The following is a 22083-nucleotide window of genomic DNA, read 5'->3' as shown; positions in this document are numbered from 1 at the left end:
AAGCATAAATTAACGTCCTTTAACTCCAGAAATGTCCATGACACCACATGCAACTGAGAGTAAGACCACACTGACCGGCTCACTAGCTGCCAATGCAGCAAGTCACGCTTTTGGGAACTAACAATTTCAGCTTCCACACGATGGACATCCAGCTCCATCCGTCCACCTGAGGTCCTCTGACTGTAATAGCAGCCCACCACTGGGGGAGATTTGGAAAAGCCCACAATGCCACTAGATGGATTAGAAACACTCACACAAGAAGCCAAATACTAAAATGGGCCAGATATAGGGTAATGATTTATTACAGGTGCATAAGAATCACATAAACTTCTAGATGCCAAGTGGAAAAAACACATATAAAGCAGTGCGATTACTCAGATGTCTGCCAGTTGCGAAACTGGAAGTAGTATCATGACGTCCGCATATAGCTCTGCACCGGCACGTTTCGTGCCAAAGCACATCTTCAGGGGACGCTAAAAAGGATGGTGGAAGCAATACACAGACATTTCTGGAGTTGGGAGGGGGAGTAGAACTGGGGGAATCCATAGCGGAGAAGGATCTGGGTGTTCTGGTAGATCCTAACCTAATAATTGCTTGCTCTGGAAATCGTAGCTTGGCATTACATGCAAAGCCCTTTCTTGTATTAACAGAGGCATGGACTCCAGAGAGAAAGTGAGAGATATCATTTTGCCCCTGTAAAAATCATTAGTAAAGTCCTCATCTGAAATATGCAGTTCAGTTTTGGGCACCAGTTCTTAAAAAGGATATCGGGCAACTGGAGAAAGTGCCGAGAAGGGCAACCAAACTGATAGGCAGGGAGGAGTTCAGCTATGAGAAAAGATTAGAGGAACTGAATTTATTCTCTCTTGAGAAGAGGAGATTAAGGGGGGATATGATCAACATGTATAAATACATAAGGGGTCCATATAGTGAACTTGGTGTTGAGTTATTCACTTTAAGGTCAACATAGAGGACAAGGGGGCACTCTTTACGTCTAGAGGAAAACCGATTTAGTCTCCAAATACGGAAAGGTTTCTTCACCGTAAAAGCTGTGAAAATGTGGAAGATGTGGTTCTGGCTAGTTCACTAGATTGCTTTAAAAAAGGTCTGGATTCTTTTCTGGGTGTAGATAATATAAATGGGTACTAATATTTATAGGTAAAGTTGATCCAGGGAATATTTTATTGCCTCTCGGGGGGGGGGGGGGGATCAGGAAGGAATTTTTATCTCCTGCTTTAGCAAATTGGATCATGCTTTGCTGGGGTTTTTTCACCTTCCTCTGGATCAACTGCGGGTATAGGATTGTGTATATGGGATTGTATGATTTGGTTTTCTTTTACTGTTGGTTTTTTTTTTTTTTTTTTTTGTTGGTTGAGCCAGATGGGACTTGTGTCCTTTTTTTTCAACCTGACTAACTATGTAAAATACTTTTTAGTTAGTTTATGTATTTTTTGTGTGTGATTTTCACATTTTTATGCACATTATTTATAGTGGATGTTTTAATTGATTTTCTTTATTTACATACTAATACACAGTTGACATCTAGTGCAGAGTTTCACTTAACATGCAAATGTGTACTTTTAAGTTTATGCTTGAATCCAGCACAATTGTGCTAGTACTTTGTACATTAATAAAACTTTTTTTTCTTTTTCATGTCCTGAAGCCAGAGCTTTGGAAGAGCACCCTAATCTATAGATCTTGCAGACTATTTTGCTCTAATCTTTGAAGATGGAGAAGTTGGTAAAGTTTGCTCAAAGTTTAAGGAAACCGCTGTGGATGTATTCAATTGCCTTCATTGTCAGATTAGTACTTGTGTTATATGGAGTTTACCAAGACCATACAATGATTGTGAAATACACAGATATTGATTACCACGTCTTCACAGATGCTGCTCAATATGTCACTCAGGTAATTGATGGATTCCTTTTATTGCTGTACTATAATGGTAACCATCTCCTCAAGCATTTTATTTTACATTCGTTTTACTAAACCTAGCATGGGTCTTAGGAGCCTGAGAAAAACGCTGTCTTTTTGGTAACCGAATTAAGCTTAATTACAGAGTTTTTTCATTCAACCAATGGGCTGAACAAAAACCCTCACAGGGTTCTGCATACACAAAAACAAATTGAATGCAGCGATCTACCCAGCTTGCAGCTTTTATTATTGTATTCTGACAGGAACTAGCTGAAAATGAGTTAGTAATTTCTCCAGGCAGCACCAGATTTTATTTGGGTCATCTTGTGCCAACATTAACCACGTCCCGACCACCCGCCACCTTTTTATTGCGCCAGGGTGGCTCTTCTGAGCTAACCGACGTAGACCTACATCGGTTGCGTGCGGGAAGCTAGGGGGCAAGCGTGCGCTGCCGCCGGCCCGCTTCTGCACCCATTCGGTAGCAGGGAAACCGATGCACGGGTCAGGTGGCTCCGATTGCTGCCTGACACCCGCGATCGCTCCCCGCTGAGAGAGAGAACGACGGTTGGCTGTTGTAAACACAGCCGACCATTTGATAGAGATCAAATGTCTCTATGGTCATTTCACAAGCCACGCCCCCCCACAGTTAGAATAACTCCCCTAGGCTCACATTTAACCCATTGATTACCCATAGGGTTAACCCCTTCCTGCCAGTGTCATTATTACAGTAACAGTGCATATTTTTAGCACTGATTGATGTAGTAATGTCACTACTGGTAGTAATGTCACTACTGGTACCCCCAAAAGTGTCAAATGTCAGGGGTCTGATCTGTCTGCCGCAATGTCGCAGTAGCGCAAAAAAAAAACTCGCAGATTGCCGCCATTACCAAAAACACATCTTTCCCGTAGTTAGTAGAAGCGATAACCAATCAAGACTCTTATTGCGATTTTTCACAAAAAAAAAATAAATAATTTCTTTGTAAACACAAAGTAGGGCCTGCTCATTAACGGGGCAAATCCTTCCGGTCTTAAAGTGGTTAAAGAGGTTGTAAACCCACTTCACAAACTTTTACCTATAGGTAAGCCTATATTAAGGTTTACCTATAGGTACTATAAATATCTCCTAAACATGCACCATTTCGGAGATATTTAGTGTGCATACTGCCGATGACGTCATCGGCGCATGCACGCTGAAGGAACGGCCACCCATGCCGTTCCTTCAGAGCCCAGTGCCGTGAACGGCGGCTCCCGCGCGCACGAGCAGGAGTGATGTAATCGCGCCTCCGGCCAATCAGATGGCCGGAGGACGCGAACCCGGACATGTCAGCTGTCCTGTCGCTGAGGGTCGGCCGTCCTGTCGCTGAGGGAGTGGTACGGCGGGGGCTTCGTTTTTAAGGTAAGTACTTCATAATGAGCTAGTATGCGTTGCATACTAGCTCATTATGCCTTTCTCTTTACAGGGCTTTTTTTTCTTGTTTTTTTTAAGTGACTTTACTTCTTCTTTAAGTCACCAATGCTAAGATGCAACTATGCTTTGCTTACCCAGCAGCCACTGTGATAAGGGCCACATGCCATGATATGTGCTTCTACCTATACTGATCTCCATGCTTGGAAGTTGACCCTCTTACTGACATTGCTTCCCTTTCCCCTTCCCCCTTCCCATCTCCTCTTCTTCTCTCCCTTCCCCAACCACCAGATGGACCATCCCATCAGACCTTCTTTTTTTTTTTTTTTTTTTAGTGAGCCTGCGATTTTGAAAACACAAACCAACAGTAATGCCCAAGATGGGATACAAACTTACTCAAGGGAGTTTTCTTTTGGACTGAAGCCTTTCCATTTAATCACATACTGGATGTGAACTCCCGTCATGTAGTCTAGAATTTATAGACCATATATTCCTCACAGCTGAAGATCATTGCAGGTGCTTTAGTTCTGGGATTGCATCCTGAAAGCAGATCCAACATGGCAAGTTTTAGGGATCCATGAGAGACTGAATGGTCTCCTCCTCTGCTTTTCTCGACAAAAAAATAGAAAATGTTATACTTGCCTGACGGCAATTTTCCTTTCCTGATGCATAAGCATAACAGCATACACCTATGGGTAAAGGCTCCACCCCTCGCCCAATCAGGACTGGTTATACTATATAAACGAGTCTCCTCCCCTAAGGCGGCATTCTCGTAACTAGGCTCAAATGCGAAGCCCCCAAGGGAGGGACCTATGCTGTCATGCTTATGCATCAGAAAAGGAAAATTACCGCCAAGTAAAAAATGATCAGTTTTCCTGACACAAGCATGACAGCATACACGTATGGGATGTAGCGCGTCAACAAAACCCATAAGGGAGGGCAATGCTGAAGTGTTTTAGTCAACCTATCCTTAGACTCATTTAGAACTGAAGTAAATTCCCCTGTTTCCAATGTTGCTTGATTAACTTTGTAATAGGCTAAAAATGTTTTTTAATATATGAACCTAGTTGGTATCCTGTAAAAATAATTCTCGACCTATGAATTCTGCCCATGAGCAAGCCACCTGTCTGATAACGTGATCTCTGCACTAGATTGATGGATTCATCTTTGCCCTCCTAGGCTACTTTAACCCAAGATGATGCCATTGTCCTAGTGGACAGTGAAAGTCTTCTGATACCGCCAGGCCTCAAGAGGCCACTGTCTATTCTTCTAGAGAAGGACCACTTCTATGTATTTCTTCCACATTAAGTCCATTACCCAAGCTTGTGGTGACTTAGACATTTCAGTTTGGACATGCTGGAATGGTGATTTCCTGTTCCAGATGCAAGGATGCAGACCTTTGTGTGGTGCTGGAGAAGATGAAACTAGAGCTATTTTGTTGGATAATTGTGGCAATAAGGGGGTTTATGGATTTGACGCTTGGATATCTGAAATCCTTTCCCCAGACGTGATAGCCTTAGGAAATACTGCTTTAGTGTCATGGAAAATATTGAGAAGTCTTGCTCAGAAGAATGGGAGGAGTGGGACAACCTTCTCAACACTGGTTGCACTGCAAGCTCAAAGGAGAAAGAACGATCTATACAGGCCTTTCGGGATTGGTTTATCAAGATGTGTGGTGGTCCTTGGATCTCAAAAAGCAAGGACCTGACAAAGGCTTGATTACAATTTAATCCTTTATTTCGGCTTACTTGCAGACATCTTAATCTTTACAATCGGGAGCAGAGGATTCCATTCCATACCTGAAGTTGGTAGCAGGTGCCCTGGCTTCCACAGGGTTTCAAATACTGAAAGGTGAGACCCCTATATGTGCCCTCCATACTAGGTCCCACAGCTTCTAGATCTAACTTGGATGAATTTGGATACACCTGGCCCCGCCGTGTAAGGTTTCAAATCTCAGGAAGGAGAATAGAAGCTTCTTGGCCCAAAGACTGTACTTGAGGACACCACAACCTGCAAGGCCACCAGGACATTTTTTTTTATTGCCCTCATACCAGCTGGACGACTATGGATCTTCATGAGGAGCTTGGAGACCACTGGGTCTGGTGCCTATATAAGTTAACCTGCTGACCCAACTGGATGTTGGGAGATCCACTGCTTCAACTTCTGGGAAGCTCCTTCTTGCAGGAATAACCTCCATTAATAACCATAGAGGTTACTGTCAGGTTGAGATTCATTGAACTGCTTGTTGGTCTAGGGACACACTCTTGACATCCAAGACTTTGTATCTTACAGCGTCTGACAGGAAGTTTTTAGGAAGCCAGAACACAAAGAACGATGATGAGACCAGTTCTACTGTTGGCAAACCTGAATGGGAGATACTTTGACAAAAGTTAAATAATATTGTATTCCTTCTTGCCATGAAGATAGGAGATTCCGATTATCGTCTGTTTGGGCAACACAGCCTAAGAGGCATCAGTTATGCTCCAAACTACTTCAAAGCTCTGGAATCACTGCACACCCTGATGTTAGCCACTTCGTCCTCCATTAGCATATATCTAAAATGGGGTGAAAGGATAAGAGAGACCTCAAACTCCCCAGTTGGAGAGGTACTCAATGGGGTGAGGGGAGAGGGAATGGGGATGGTTGACTGGATTTTTGGGTACCGGTATCTATTGATTGTAAATCAACATCACATATAAATAAAATTGGTCTTTATTTCATAAAAAATTACACAGACATACAAAGTGAAAAAGGACACAAAAACAGAATCAATATACAATCAAAATTAACTAAAGTTCATTATCACAATTTTGAACTTGTGGAGTATGGTTGGAATATCTCCACGATTGGTTCTCTACATGTTTCGCGGACTGAGCCGCTTCTTCAGGAGAAACAGTAATGAATTAAAAAACGATTCTATGGAATAGAGCAGAATTGAATGAGTCACAGCACAATACAAATATTCACTTAAACATTCGAGCTATGGAGGCCCATAATGAAGTAGGGAGAATAACTAAATTACCTGCGGTCACCGTAGGGCGGGTTTGGCCAATGGGGGCGGCAGGATCCCCACAAAGTCTCACCGGCGGGTATGGGAGACCTTACATCCATTTGCAGACATTGAAGCACCAAATGGACCTATATGCTATTGTGAGCTAGGATTAATCCCTCAGAAAAAGTAAGTACCAATAGATGTGTAATAGACAAATTACGTAAGGCACTGTAAACTTAAGCAGAGCACTGAACTTCACTCCAGCATTTAGACATAACCGGTTAATGCATCACATTCAAACACATAGTAGCCCCTAATGTTTAGCAGCCAAAAGCAGGCATTAAACACATAGCAGCCATACAACACATAGCAGTCATAATTACTGAAGCATTACTATATTATAAGCAGCACAATGAAGGGTTAACCACTTTACCACCGGAGGATTTTCCTGCTAAAAGACCAGGGGTTTTTTTGCGATTTTTTTTTTTTTTACTGCGTGACCTTAACGGACAATTGCGCGGTCGTGCGACGCTGTACCTAAACGAATTTCACGTCCTTTTTTTCCCACAAACAGAGCTTTCTTTTGGTGGTATTTGATCACCTGTGCAATTTTTTTTTTTTTTTTTTTTTTTTTTTTTTTTTTTTTTTTTTTTTGATCACGCGCTATAAACAAAAAAAGAGCGTAATTTTTGCAAAAAGAACAATATTTTTCACTTTTTTTTTATATGAAATTCCCCCCAAAAAAAATGTAAAAATCAAAATTTTTTAACATTTTCGGCCAATTTGTTTTACGCTACCTATGTTTGGTAAAAAAAATCGCAAAAAGCGTATTTTGATTGGTTTGCGCAAAAGTTATCGCGTTTAATAACAAAGGGAAAGATTTTTGTCATTTTTGGTGTTTGTTTTTTTTTTTTTAACGAGTAATGGCGGCGATCTGCCTTTTTTTTTTTTTTTTTTTTTTTTTTTTTTTTTTTTTTGCGACATTGCGGAGGACAGATCGGACCCTTGACTGACATTTTTGACACTTTTGGGGGTACCAGTGACATTACTGCAGTTATCAGTGCTATATATATGCACTGTTACTGCAAAAATGACACTGGCAGGGAAGGGGTTAACAGTATTGGACAGGGAGGGGTTAAGTGTGTCCTAGGGGTGTGATTCTAACTGTGCAGGGACAGGTCTACTAGTGTAAAAACAAAGATCAACAGTTCTACATAGTAGAACTGTCTGATCTTCACTTTTACACAGGGAGAACTGACAGGCGGCTTGTTTACATAAGCCGCTCTGTCTTTCTCCCGCTGTACCGGCGATCGTAGTGTGACCGGCGGACATTGGGTCCGCCAGTCACACTCCCGCACTCCTCCGTGAACGAGCCGAGGCTATTGGCTCTAGAAGGAGTGACAGGCGAGCGACGTAGACCTACGTCACTCTGCCTGGCCGGGGCCGACTGCCGCAGTAAATATACTGTGCGCAGTCGGCAACCGGTTAATATACGTCAGACCAATAGCTCTGGCAGGATAACCTACACTAGGCCACTGGTCTGCAAAATTTAAAAACAGAAACCCAGGTATTAGAGCAGTAAACAGTAATCCAACCTGCAGAGCTAGGCATTGTTGAGTTAATTGGAAAGACTCAACTTTGCACAGCAACACCTGCATATCAGGCCATGCATTAGCAGTACTGCAGACAAATCCAAACCTGTGAGGCATTAAAGAGGAAGTAAACCCTCATAAAAAAAAAATGAGGAAAAAAAAACCTGTAAAGACAAAGGCATAATGAGCTAGTATGCATCGCATACTAGCTCATTATGAAATACTTGCCTTAAAACGAAGCCCCCGCAGTGCCGCCCGCTCAACGACAGGGTGGCCGACATGTCTGGCCGTCCTGTTAACTCGTTCGCGTCCTCCGGCCATCTGATTGGCCGGGGGCGCGATTACATCACTCCTGCGCATGCGTGCGGGAGCCGCCGTTCACGGCATAGGGCTCTGAAGGAATGGCACGGGTGGCCGTTCCTTCAGAGCACATGCCCCGATGACGTCATCGGTTGCATGCAATGTAAATATCTCCTAAACTGTGCAAGTTTAGGAGATATTTATAGCACCTATAGGTAAGCCTTAATATACGCTTACCTATAGGTTAAAGTCTTTAAGGTGAGTTTACAACCTCTTTGAAATAAACAGAACTATAACAGCAAATTACCTTACTTTGGCAGCCTGACATAGTAACCGCATAATAATCATGACAAACCATAACAGCCTATGGTTTAGCTTGCCTACCTGTGCAGCACACATCCCTGACTGGCTCTAGAATGATGGGAGAGACTAGATTCCTGAACAGGTGGCCACAAACACACCCCTAGGCAGCCGACTGGGGCTCCCGGTCGCTACTATCGTGAGCCGGAAGTTATCCCAACACCATTTTGCTGCTCCATGTCGACCAAGTCTGCTGGGCGCCATCACCATCCACACTTCCATCAGGAAAGGGCAGCCTGCAGTACAGCCACAGGAAGTAGACAAGGAGCCATTTTGGAAGCCCTAACATGGCAGCGTTTTGCAAGGGAATATACACAGAGCGCCAGACTAACCAATAGTTTGTGGGTCCATAACTTGCCAGGGAGGAGAGACTGGATCAGTCCCAACAAACAACAAGGCAGAACTGTTTTGCCTGCATCCAGAGATCAGTATCCTGCACACCTGGACTTGGGGGAGGCCTCCCTCATATAGGCCGTTTGTCCTTTGACGAAGCTCCCTCCATTCAGGTGTAGAGGTTGAACCTGTGCGGCTGGCCAGATAAATCTGGCAAGGTGAAGGCAAAAATGAAAATATTCTTTCCATAGTTGTAACTGGTTGAACATTTGAGGAACAAAGAGAATGGCGCCTTAGGGGAGGCGGCTCATTTATGCAGTAAAACCAGTCCTGATTGGGCTAGGGGGGGAGCCTATACCCATATGTGTATGCTGTCATGTGTCAGGAAACATTTTGCTGCTAGGTTAAACTTTATTAATCGCTTCTTAATGTTTTTAGCTATTAGACCATTGGAAATTTAGTATCTCTAGTACTGCAGGGACTAGAGCGTCAGGGACCATATGGGGCCGAAAGGATGGAATAAATCCAGAGTTTGCAAAAAGTTAAGCATGCCCCATAGCCGAGTGTGCAAAATTGTATGCAACAATGCCCGAATGACGAAAAGCACAGTTATTTGTTGGGTCTTGACTTGTAAAGGAATCTTATGCCAGTGAGCAAAAGTGATATCCATAACACAGCTGCATACATTTGAGTCAATGATTTCTTGAACATGGATAATCTTAAGGCTATCTCAATGAACATTGAAGATATCAAAGATCCCAAAGATTTTTTTCTGAAAGGAAGGCCACAATAAATTGAGGCCAGCTATAGCACTTGCTTTAAATAAACCAGGGCTGGACAATAGCTTGTCAGTACCAAGGGTTAAAAAATGGGTAGGCTTCAAATACCAAATTAAACCTCTATAAAGTGCTGGATGCTAATCAAGAAATGTGTGGGATAAATCAATACAGGCATACCCCGCTTTAAGTACACTCACTTTACATACACTCGCGAGTAAGGACACAGCTTGTTCAGCTTGGCATGACACTACTCCCGGTTTTTAACATTGGCGTCTATAGGAAATCTTGGTCAGCTTGACATGGCACTGCTCCCAAACCATAAGTGACAGGGATACCAAACTTAGGAGCACCGAGAGGGGACCCAGGACTACAACATATCCTTTTTGTGGCCGGCCAGCTTGCCTAGGTAATCTACCATGTCATAGTCCTGGATCCCCTTAACATGCTCCCCAAGCTTGGTGTCCTTATCACATGGTTTGGGAGCAATGCCATGTCAAGCTGACCAAGATTTTCTATAGAGCTTGTGTATTTACATGCATTGAGAAATGAAAAAAGGTATTGCTTCACTTTAAGCACATTTTCGTTTTACATACATGCTCTGGTCCCATTGTGTACTTAAAAGTGGGGTATGCCTGTATAGAACATTATGTGATAAATAGCAAAGAATCTAAAATGATTGAGGTAGATAACACAATAATAAAATAGAAAATGGGTACGATATATGCAGTAATAATAATGGCGAGGAAGGTGCTATATATGGGTGATTAAAGCAATCAGGTAAATTTTAATATTCTCAAAGCAAATAACTATATTCAATAAAATTTAATAGTGATTTCAGGTGCAAAATGTGCAGGTAAAGTCCATAAATAAAGTTCATAAGTGACTCAAGTGAAAATGCAGGTATGTAAATCTTGAGTGCCAATAAAAGGAAAGTGCAGGTGCTCTGTGTTTAATCCTCCAATGTTCCAATGCTGGTACTTGTGTCACCGTGGGGGATAATAGAACACACTCACCAGATGATGTGGGTCTTGTATACCATATGGTATTAAGACCTGTAATCGCTTTATGGCCACCAGGGCCAGAGTAGACACTGCTGGGCTTTGTAGTACCGCAGTACTCAGGATCCCCTCTCCTGGATAGCCTCGATCCTCAGGGTCCGATCAGGGTATGCAGGGTTAAAAAAGCTCCACATAGTGTATTACCATAAAAACTACTTTAATAAGGTTGGTAGTGGAGAGCAGTGAATACCTGCTTGCGTTCCACTCAGGCACCCGTGACGTATGCAGCGTGCGTTCCACCTAAGAGGGGATCCTGAGTAATGCAGTACTACAAAGGCCAGCAGTGTCTACTCTGGCCCTGGTGGCCATAAAGCGATTACAGGTCTTAATACCATATGGTATATAAGACCCACATCACCTGGTCAGTGTGTTCTCCTATTATCCCCCACGGTGACACCACAAGTACCAGCATTGGAACATTGGAGGATTCAACACCGAGCACCTGCACTTTTTCCTTTTATTGGCACTCAAGATTTACATACCTGCATTTTCACTGGAGTCACTTATGAACTTTATTTATGGACTTTTTTTACCTGCACATTTTGCACTTATATTCAATAAAATTTATTAATAAGTGATTTATTTATTTGCTTTGATAATATTAATATTTACCTGATTGCTTTAATCACCCAAATATAGCACCTTCCTCACCATTATTATTCCTGCATATATCGTACCCATTTTCTATTTTATTATTGTGTTATATACCTCAAACATTTTAGATTCTTTGCTATTTATCACATATTGTGTTCTATGTATATTGATTCATCCCCACACATTTCTTGATTAGCATCCAGCACTTTATTGGGGTTTAATTTGGTATTTGAAGCCTACCCATTTTTTTTAACCCTTGGTACTGACAAGCTATTGTCCAGCCCTGGTTTATTTAAAGCAAGCGCTATAGCTGGCCTCAATTTATTGTGGCCTTACTTTCACTACATCCCATTTCCTGTAGCAGCTGCACTTTTATATTTATTTCTATAAATTATTACATCCCACTTGTTGGAACATCCATAGGCACGAGGGATATACATACATTTCTTTGTAGTATATTTATTCTCAAAGATTTTTTTCTGCCTAGTCAGGAGTAAGGACCTAGTTCCTTGCTGGGATCTCTGGTCCTAGCATTTTTTCCTTTTTTAAAACTGAAATTTTTTTTCTTTTTTTTTTTCTGTTCCTGTGAGAACTACGATTAACTGCCAGACTGGGTGACGGACTGGATATCCTTCCGGTCTTCCCAGTCCAGCCAGCGAGCGCGACCTGACCTTAGCTCAGTGCTGGGTTGGCCGCGACATAGCCCCTCTGGATGGTGGCTGGCCAACGCCTCACGAGGACGGATAGCCCTGGTCAGGCCTGAGTTGGAGCGCCTCTGGCCCACAGCACCCCCATTCCAAGATGGTGCGGTAGTCTCCTTAGAGCGGTGCCTTCCCAGTCCTAAGGTTTGAAGAGTAGTGTCCCTCCTTCCCCTTGGGTGGGTTCTCGGTATGGATGTGGGCCCCTCCCTGGGTTAGTGTTCTTTCTTCCTATTTTATGCTCCCCTTCACTGTTGGGGTCCCTCTGTGGACCACACATTCACCCATGCCTAGCCCCCTGTCACGGAACCATGAACCAAACGTACAACAACAGATAAGTGAAAATAAGAAGGCTTTATTGAAAATCAAGCTGTAAAGCAAAAGTCCAAACAGATGGCGAAACCGAAGCAGAGTCCTTGCGAAGCCAGAGGTCAGGAACCAGGAGGGTAGTCAGACGAAGCCGGGATCAGGAACCAGCAGGGTAGTCAGACGAAGCCAGGATCAGGAACCAGCAGGGTAGTCAGACGAAGCCAGGATCAGGAACCAGCAGGGTAGTCAGACGAAGCCAGGATCAGGAACCAGAAGCAGCAGCAGTCTTAGAAGCATGTGAACACAGGAGGACCAAGCAAGGAACTGAAGCCACAGACCTCCTATATATATATGAGCTAGGCATCCAGCTCCTCCCAGTGGGAAGGAGGAGCCGCAGGGTGGGAGGCTACAAGAAACCCAGAAACCAAGATGGCCGCCAGCACATGTCAAACGAAGGAGAACAGCAAGAAGGTAAGACCATGACAGTACCTCCCCCTCAAGGGCCCCTCCTCCGCGGAGTAAAGAACGGTTTCTGAGGGAAGCGTGCGTGGAAGGCTCGGAGCAAGGCAGGAGCATGGACATCTGCGGAGGGAACCCAGGAACGCTCCTCTGGACCATAACCACGCCAATGAACCAAAAACTGCACCCGACCGCGGACCAGGCGTGAGTCCAGGATATTGCTCACCTCATACTCCTCACGATTGCCCACTTGGACCGGACGAGGCCGAGGAACCGAGGAAGTGAAACGATTACACACCAGTGGCTTCAACAGGGAGACATGAAACACGTTGGAGATCCGCATGCCAGGAGGAAGCGCAAGGGCATAGGCTACCGGGTTTACCCTGCGAAGCACTCGGAAGGGACCAACAAAGCGAGGCGCCAGCTTGGGAGTGGGCACTCGAAGGTTGAGGTTGCGGGTGGACAACCATACACGGTCTCCGGCCTGGTAGGAAGGAGCAGGCGCTCGTCTGCGATCAGCCTGGAGTCTCTGGCGCTGCGCAGAGACCTCAAGGGACTTCTGGATCTGAACCCAAGAAGCACGTAGGACGGAAAGGTGATCCTCCACAGCCGGAATATCCTGGGGAGAGAATACCTCCGGTAACACGGCAGGTTGGAACCCATAATTGGCCATGAAGGGAGACGTCCCAGAGGAAGAGTTCACCGCCGTGTTCCTGGCAAACTCAGCCCAAGGCAGGAGGTCAACCCAATTGTCTTGGTGATCGGAGACATAGCAACGAAGGAATTGCTCCAAGGCCTGATTGGATCGTTCTGCGGCCCCATTAGACTGAGGGTGGTAGGCCGAGGAGAAGGAGAGATGAATCCCCAACTGGGAGCAAAAGGCGCGCCAGAACCTGGACACAAACTGACTCCCCCGATCCGACACAATCTCCTTGGGCAAACCGTGCAACCGGAAGACCTCCCTGGCAAAAATCGTGGCCAACTCCTGTGCAGAGGGTAACTTCTCGAGAGGAACACAGTGGCACATTTTGGAAAACCGATCCACAATCATGAGAATGACCGTATGGCCTCGGGATGCAGGGAGGTCCACAATGAAATCCATCCCCAGGTGAGACCATGGGCGCTCCCCGGTGGCTATGGATTGCAGAAGGCCCAACGGAAGGTGCCGAGGGGACTTACTCTGGGCACAAACGGAGCATGCCGCTACATATGCGGCGATGTCGGAACGTAGGGAAGGCCACCAGAACAGACGTGAAACAGCCCAGGACAGCTGATTCTTTCCAGGATGCCCCGCGGTCTTGGAGTTATGGTAGGTTCGCAGCAACCGAGTGCGCAACTCAGGCACAAAACATCTGCCGTTGGGTCTCCCAGAGGGAGCACCAGATTGAGCCGCCAAAATCTGCTCACCCAGGGGAGAGGTCAGGCTGGTGCGAATGGCGGCCAGGATCTGACTCGGAGGTATGACCGAAGTCGGAATTGACTCCTCCCTGGACAGGTCGGAGTACTGCCGTGATAAGGCATCCGCCCTGATGTTCTTGGAACCGGGTAGGTAGGAGACCACGTAATTAAAACGTGACAAGAACAGAGCCCATCTGGCCTGACGTGGTGTCAATCTCTTGGCCTCAGAAAGGTAGGTCAGATTCTTGTGGTCCGTCAGGATGAGGACCGGAACCACCGAACCCTCGAGCAAGTGCCTCCATTCTTTAAGGGCCTGCACGATGGCCAATAACTCCCTGTCACCAATCTGATAGTTGCATTCCGCGGAAGACAGTTTCCGGGAGTAAAACCCACAAGGAAGCAGAGGACCCTCTGGTGTTCTACGCTGAGACAGAAGGGCGCCTACTCCCGTCTCAGACGCGTCCACCTCGAGGACAAAGGGCAACCCAGGGTTGGGATGCGACAGAATCGGAGCCGACACAAAGGCGGACTTTAGAGCCTCAAAAGCTCGGATGGCCTCGAGTGGCCAGACCTGGGAATTACTGCCCTTCCTGGTCAGATCCGTGAGAGGCTTGGCTAGCATGGAAAAGTCCCTGATGAACTTCCGATAATAATTGGCGAAGCCCAAAAAGCGCTGCAGGGAGCGAAGACCACTGGGCTGGGGCCACTGTAAGACAGCCGAAACCTTCTCAGGATCCATGGAGAACCCCTCAGCGGAAATGATGTAACCTAAGAAGGTTACCTGGGATCGGTGAAATTCGCATTTCTCAAGCTTGCCGAACAGCTTGTTCTCTCGTAACCGTTGCAACACTCGTCTGACATCCAGAATGTGGGTCTCCATGGATTCAGAATATACCAAGATGTCCTCCAAATAGACCACCACACACTGCTGCAACAGGTCACGGAAAACATCGTTGATGAATTCCTGAAAGACTGCGGGCGCATTGCACAACCCAAAGGGCATAACCAAGGATTCATAATGACCGGTCCTGGTGTTAAACGCGGTCTTCCACTCATCGCCCGCCTTGATCCTTACGAGGTTATATGCCGCCCTCAGGTCGAGTTTGGTAAAGACCGTGGCCCCTTTAAGGCGATCGAACAGCTCGGAAATCAAGGGTATCGGGTAAGCGTTCTTGATCGTGATGCGATTGAGACCCCTGTAATCGATGCAAGGCCTCAACTCACCGCCCTTCTTTTTCACAAAGAAAAATCCAGCCCCTGCCGGGGACGAGGATTTGCGAATGTGTCCACGTGAAAGCGCCTCCTTCACGTACTCCTCCATGGCCTCATTCTCCGCTACCGACAGTGGATAGACTTTGCCACGAGGAGGAACGGCACCAGGTTGTAACTCGATGGCACAATCGTATGGGCGGTGCGGAGGTAGGGCAACCGCGCGCACCTTATCGAATACATCCCGGTACTCCTCGTATTCAGGAGGCAACAGAGAGTCCGAGGAAGTACACAGCAACTTGACAGGCCCATGGATGCAACTAGCCCCACACTGCGGTGACCACAAGAGGATCTCGGCCGATCTCCAATCGAAAGTCGGATTATGCTTCTGGAGCCAGGGGTACCCCAAGACCACCGAGTAGTGTGGAGACGAAATAACCTGGAAGCAGACCGACTCTCTGTGAACGGCACCAATGGCTAACCCCACTGGAAGGGTCTCATGAGTCACGTGTGGCGGCAGAAGGGGTCTGCCGTCTATCGCCTCAAGAGCCAGTGGAGAACCTCGAGCCTGCAGAGGAATGGAATTGGCGGCAGCGAACACACTATCAATGAACAAACCACCAGCACCAGAGTCCACCAACGCCTGGGTCGTCACCGAGCCCCCGACCCAGGAGAGGACAACAGTGATCAGTGGTTTGTCAACACGGGAAACCGGGGACGAGGAGACTCCACCCAAGATCTGCCCCCGACAGGATCTCAGGTGCGAGCGTTTCCCGGACGGTTCGGACATGCCAACCGAAAATGCCCACCGAGACCACAGTACATGCATCGGCCCTCGCGTCTCCGGAGTACCCTCTCCCCCTCGGACAGGCGAGCAAACCCCAGCTGCATGGGTTCACCCCCAGCCAAGTCATCCCCAGGAGGCGTGGGAGGAGAGGGAGGCACGGGTGGGACAGCAAAGGTAGGCGCCAATCTGTTAGGAGGCCTCCGCAGACTCTCCTTAAAGGAAGGTCTCTCCCTGAGTCTGGTGTCAATCAAAATCAGGAAAGAAATAAGAGACTCGAGCTCCACTGGTAGGTCCTTAGCTGCAACCTCATCCTTCAAGGCATCCGAGAGACCATGAGAGAAAGCAGCGACCAGAGCCTCATTATTCCAGCCCACCTCTGCTGCCAGGGTACGAAACTCAATGGCGTATTCAGCTACGGATTGTGAACCCTGCCTGATGGACATAAGGAGCTTCGCAGCAGAGGCAGCACGAGCCGGCACATCGAATACCCTCCGAAGAGAAGCAACAAAACCGGAAAACTCGGCAACCACCGGATTGTTGTTCTCCCATAAAGGGCTGGCCCAGGCCAAGGCCTTGTCCGAGAGCAGCGAAATTAAGAAGCCCACCTTTGATCTCTCAGTAGGAAAGGCATGTGGCAGCAACTCGAAATAAATGCCCACCTGGTTAAGGAAACCTCGGCACTGAGTTGGCTCTCCCCCAAAGCGCTGTGGAAGGGGGGCAGAACCGGTCATACCCCGAAACACCGCAGGCGCAACAACAGGTGTCGGGGTAGACTCTGGCGCAACAACCGGAGCGGCAGTAGGAGCGGGCCCAGGAGCGACAACCGACCCATCGGCAACGGGAGCGAAATGAGCCGTGCGTTCAAGCAGGGTTTGCAACGCCACGGCGAACTGACCCAACAGGTAATCCTGCTGATCAAGTCTGGCAACCAGCGTGGGTAGCGAGGATGGCCCTGTACCGTCAGAATTCATGGCTTGGTCCTAATGTCACGGAACCATGAACCAAACGTACAACAACAGATAAGTGAAAATAAGAAGGCTTTATTGAAAATCAAGCTGTAAAGCAAAAGTCCAAACAGATGGCGAAACCGAAGCAGAGTCCTTGCGAAGCCAGAGGTCAGGAACCAGGAGGGTAGTCAGACGAAGCCAGGATCAGGAACCAGCAGGGTAGTCAGACGAAGCCAGGATCAGGAACCAGCAGGGTAGTCAGACGAAGCCAGGATCAGGAACCAGAAGCAGCAGCAGTCTTAGAAGCATGTGAACACAGGAGGACCAAGCAAGGAACTGAAGCCACAGACCTCCTATATATATGAGCTAGGCATCCAGCTCCTCCCAGTGGGAAGGAGGAGCCGCAGGGTGGGAGGCTACAAGAAACCCAGAAACCAAGATGGCCGCCAGCACATGTCAAACGAAGGAGAACAGCAAGAAGGTAAGACCATGACACCCCCCCTTCCTCCCTGGGGTTGCCATACCGGTTTTTATATGTGGGGGTGTCAAGCAGGGGCTGGGGGGGATGGTAAGGGTGGGGGTCCCTAGCAGGGTCCCCTTGCTATCCACAGGTACCTGGTGGTCCAATGAGGGCCCCGGGAGCCACGTGGGCCCCATGTGTAGCCGTCATTTTGTTGTGGATGGCTGCTGTATAGCTTGGCGACCATGTTTGTGTACTGGGTCTGCGTCCACGCACCCGGGAGTGCTCCGATTGTGAGGGTGATTCCTCTTCCACTACAGCCATGCATGAAAAGGTACTTGTGGATGCACTGATTGTATTGGTGCAGGAAACGTTAAAATTGGAGGACACCGCTACTGCTGCGTCAGCTGCGCAGGTACAATTTGGTACCCGCAGAACTTCCAAATCGGCAAAGATCTTCCCCCTTTCCCGCCTATTTCGACAACCTTTACGCAAGTCAGTGGGGTTCCCAAAAACGCACTGTCTGGGTCCCTTAATGCTTTGCAAGAAGGTATCCTATTACAGTGCCACCTGTACTGGACTCTCAGGTTTCCAGGTTGAATAAAGCCACGTTTCTCCCGGTGGAGGACTTTCCGTCCTTTAAGGACCCTTTTGACAAGAGCTGAATCTCTGGTCCGATAACTTTTATACCATGCCCAGTTCTATGCTGTGACTGTTTTTTGCCATAACTTTGGTTTCCTAAACCTTAACGGAATGGGCTAAGCTCCTGCGCCAGGATTTGGAAGTGGGACAGTCCTCTCCTGATTTGGCGGAGCTGGCGGGCCAGTCTGTCCAGGGGTTGCAGTATATCTGTGATGCCTCTCTGAATGCGGCCTCTTTTACCTGCAGGGTGTCCAAGACAGTGGTGACTCTCCGCCGCATTATGATATGGCTGAAATATTGGTCTGCAGACCAGGCTTCCATGAAGGTATTGACAGATCTCTCCTTTGTGGGAGACGACATGTTCAGAGCTTCTATGGAAGAGATCATTAAAGCTCTTACTTGAAGGTAAGAGTACTCTCCTTCCACAGACTACCTGGAGCAAAGAGTCGTCGCAAACGTGGCCCTTTCTTCTCAGTCTATAAGCGGTCCTTTCATTCGTCAGGGTCTAAGGACCAGGGATCAAAATCTGCCCGAAACCCTGCAGTGTGTTCCAAGAGGCCCTGGCCTGGTAAGTCGAGAGCGGGTTCCTCCTGGACCTCAGACAAGCCCACTTCTGCCTGAAGGGGCTCCCTCATCCATTTCTGGGGTGGGGGGACGTCTTCGCTTCTTTTCAGATCCATGGACCCTATTTATTCAAGACAAATGGGTCCACGAGTTGGTATAGTCTGATTTAAAAGATCGAGTTTCGATCCTTGCCTCTGGCAATGTTCTTCCCTTCCAACCTCCGTTTGTCCCCAGATCGCCTGCGAGGCCTTCTGGGGGCGGTACAGGACCTGCTTTCACTGGGGGGGTCATTGAACCGGTTCCTGGAAGCAGAACACTTTCAGGGGTTTTATTCAAGCCTATTTGCTGTTCCCAGGTAGGAAGGCAAGGTCCGTACAATCCTGAACCTCAAGGCCTTGAACCGCTTTGTGTGAGTTCAGAAATTTCGAATGGAATCCATTCGCACGGTGGTGGCATCCCTTCATTAAGGGGATTTCCTGGCTTCTAGCAATATCAAGGATGCTTGCCTTCATATCGCAAGATATGTCAAGCATTACCGTTTCCTTCGCTTTGCCGTGGACGAGGAGCACTATCAATTCGTGGCATTACCTTTTGGTCTCGGCTCCTTGGGTGTTCACAAAAGTTTTGGCCCCGGTGTTAACAACATTGTTAAGGCAGAAGAGGATTGCGGTACTGGGGGACTTGGATGACCTCCAGAGTCTCCGACTGCCTTTAAAGAGTCTGGACATTTTGGTGCAAAATTTGCAGCAGTTTGGATGGAAACTGAATTTCCAAAAATCTGTTCTGTTCCCTTTCACCAAACTGGACTATCTGGGGCTGACCCTGGGCATGGCCACAGCCTGGGTGTTTCTTCCGGAGCTGAAACTCCAGAAGCTGCAGAAAGCGCTACGGCTTCTGTTGTCCAACTGGTGGTCGTCCCTCAGGACTTGCAAGTGCTGGGTCTGATGGTTTCCACCTTCGAGGCGGTTCTGTTTGCTCAGTTCCATACCAGATCCTTACAAAAGGATTCTGGCAAAATGGAACAAGGACCCGCAGTCTCTAGACAATCTGATCCTGTTGACCCAGGGTACGAGGGGATCCCTGATATGGTGGCTCCCCTCTCCGGCGCTTCGGGGAAAATCTTTTCTCCCCCTGTACTCTACCTCAGTCGGCAGACATTGGATCAGAGAAAATGGTCTCTCCACCAGGAGGTGTTTCATCAACTATGTCTCCGGTGGGGGGACTCCCGTGTGGATCTGTTGGCCTCTCGTCTCAACAGGAAGGTGCAGAGGTTTGTAGCAAGGTCTCTGGATCCTCTGGCCGAAGCTACAGACACTCTGGTGGCTCCTTGGGATCAGTATCTGATGTACGCTTTTCCTCTGTTGACTCTTCTGCCAAGACTCCTGCAAAGATTTGAGGCAGAAGGGATTCTGGTCATCCTAGTGGCTCTGGACTGGCCCCCGAAGGTCCTGGTATGCAGACCTAGTACGGTTGGTCGCTGATGTCCCCTGGAGACTCCCTCTCAGAAGATCTGTTGGCTCAAGGACCGATCCTCCATCCTGCTTTACAGTCCCTGGCTTTAACAGCGTGGCTATTGAAAGCCAGGTGCTGAAAGATAGAGGGGTGTCAAAATGGGTGATTCCTGGTAAAAGCTAGGAAATCTACTTCTAGGAAGATCGATCGAGTATGGAGGGCATGCATCACTTGGGGTGAGTCTCGGGGGGGGGCAACCCCCGGGGGGGGGCAACCCCCCCATTCTTTTTCGGTGTCTCATGTCCTGGGAGTTTCTCCAAAGAGGCGTAGATCAGCGTTTGGCCTTGGGTACCATTCAAAGCCTGATTTCAGCCTTTGCAATTTTCTTTTAGTGCCCGTTGCCCACAAATTCCTTGGTTCACACCTTTTTTGTTCAGGGGATTCGCCACCTGGCTCCTCCTGTGAAGTCTCCGTTCCCTTGTAAGGTTTCCATGGTTGCATAGTTAGCGAGGTTGAAAAAAGACATCAGTCCATCCAGTTCAACCTATGATGTGTGTGTTTGCTGTTAACCGTACATTGTCGCAAACGTGGCCCTTTCTTCTCAGTCTATAAGTAGTTGTGGTCTGTATGTTGTGGTCTTTAAGGTGCCCATCTAATAGTTTTTTGAAACTATCAATGCTCCCTGCTGATACGACTGCTTGCGGAAGAGAATTCCACATCCTTACTGCTCTTACAGTGAAGAACCCCCTGTGTATTTTAAGGTTAAACCGCCTTTCCTCCAGTTTCAGTGAGTGGCCACGTGTCTTATTGTATTCCCTTTCTCTGAATAGGTTTTTCCATATGCTAGGGTTGCCAGTACAGTATTTGTACATTGATATCATATCCCCCCTCAATCGTCTCTTCTCCAGAGAGAATAAGTTCAGTGCTTGTAGTCTTTCCTCATAGCTGATGTCCTCCATTCCCCTAATTATTTTTGTTGCCCTTCTCTGGAATCTTTCCAATTCCAGCACATCCTTCCTGAGGACCGGTGCCCAGAACTGGACAGCATACTCCAGATGTGGCCAGACCAGAGTCTTGTATAGTGGGAGAATAATCTCTTTCCCTGGGACCTCAATTTTGTGCTGTCGGTTCTTCAGAAACCGCCTTTTGAAAATATTAGTGAGGTTCCTCTGCTTACTCTTACAGAAGGTAGCCTTTTTGGTGGCTATTCCGCACGCATGGTGTCTGCGTTGGCTGCGCTGTTTTGTAATTCACCTTACCTGGTGGTTCAGAGACAAAGTGGTGCTTCGTCCCTGCCAGTCGTTTCTGCCTAAGGTTGTCCCTGGTTTCCATTTAAATAAAGACATTGTAGTGCCTTCCTTATGGCCTAAGCATCCTAAAGAGATTGCCTTACATTCTTTGGATATGGTTTGGGCACTCGGGGTGTACCTGGCGGTGAATGATTTGTTCCCAAAATTTAATTCTCTCTACGTCCTTATGGATGGTCCGTGTAAGGGGCTGGCTGTGTCTGCTGACACCATTTTCCAGGTGGATCAGACAGACTTTGGTGCAGGCCTACTTCATTAGGGGTCAGGATCCTCCTTTCCCTGTTAAGGCGCATTCTACGAGAGCGTTTGGTGCCTCCTGAGCCTTCCGTAATCAGGCGTCGGTTGAGCAGGTTTGCAAGGTGGATGACTTGGTCGTCCGTGCATACTGTCACAAAATTCTATAAGGTACGGTTGTGTTGGCATCTGCGGATGCTTCTTTTGACCACGAGGCTTTGCAGGCCGCTGTTGGAGAGGATTAGTCCTCTTTGAGAGTGTATTTTTTTTTTTTTTTGTGAGCTTCAGTT

General features: G+C 47.3%; 1 protein-coding gene across 1 annotated transcript in view; it reads left to right on the top strand.

The window, feature by feature from the left end:
* Positions 1-1671: 1671 nt before the first annotated feature.
* The window catches only part of PIGM (phosphatidylinositol glycan anchor biosynthesis class M), a 108960-nt gene continuing 88548 nt past the window's right edge, over positions 1672-22083 (top strand). The window contains exon 1 of the mRNA XM_082259933.1: positions 1672-1908. Within this exon, the coding sequence (XP_082116059.1) occupies positions 1729-1908 (180 nt within the window). The 5' untranslated portion in view covers positions 1672-1728. The remainder of the gene's footprint in view (positions 1909-22083) is intronic.

The sequence above is a fragment of the Pelophylax lessonae genome (assembly GCF_965119305.1).
Source record: "Pelophylax lessonae genome assembly, chromosome: 5".
Taxonomy (NCBI): domain Eukaryota; kingdom Metazoa; phylum Chordata; class Amphibia; order Anura; family Ranidae; genus Pelophylax; species Pelophylax lessonae.
Note: the sequence above shows the minus strand (reverse complement) of the source record. Positions and strands in the feature narration are given on the sequence as shown.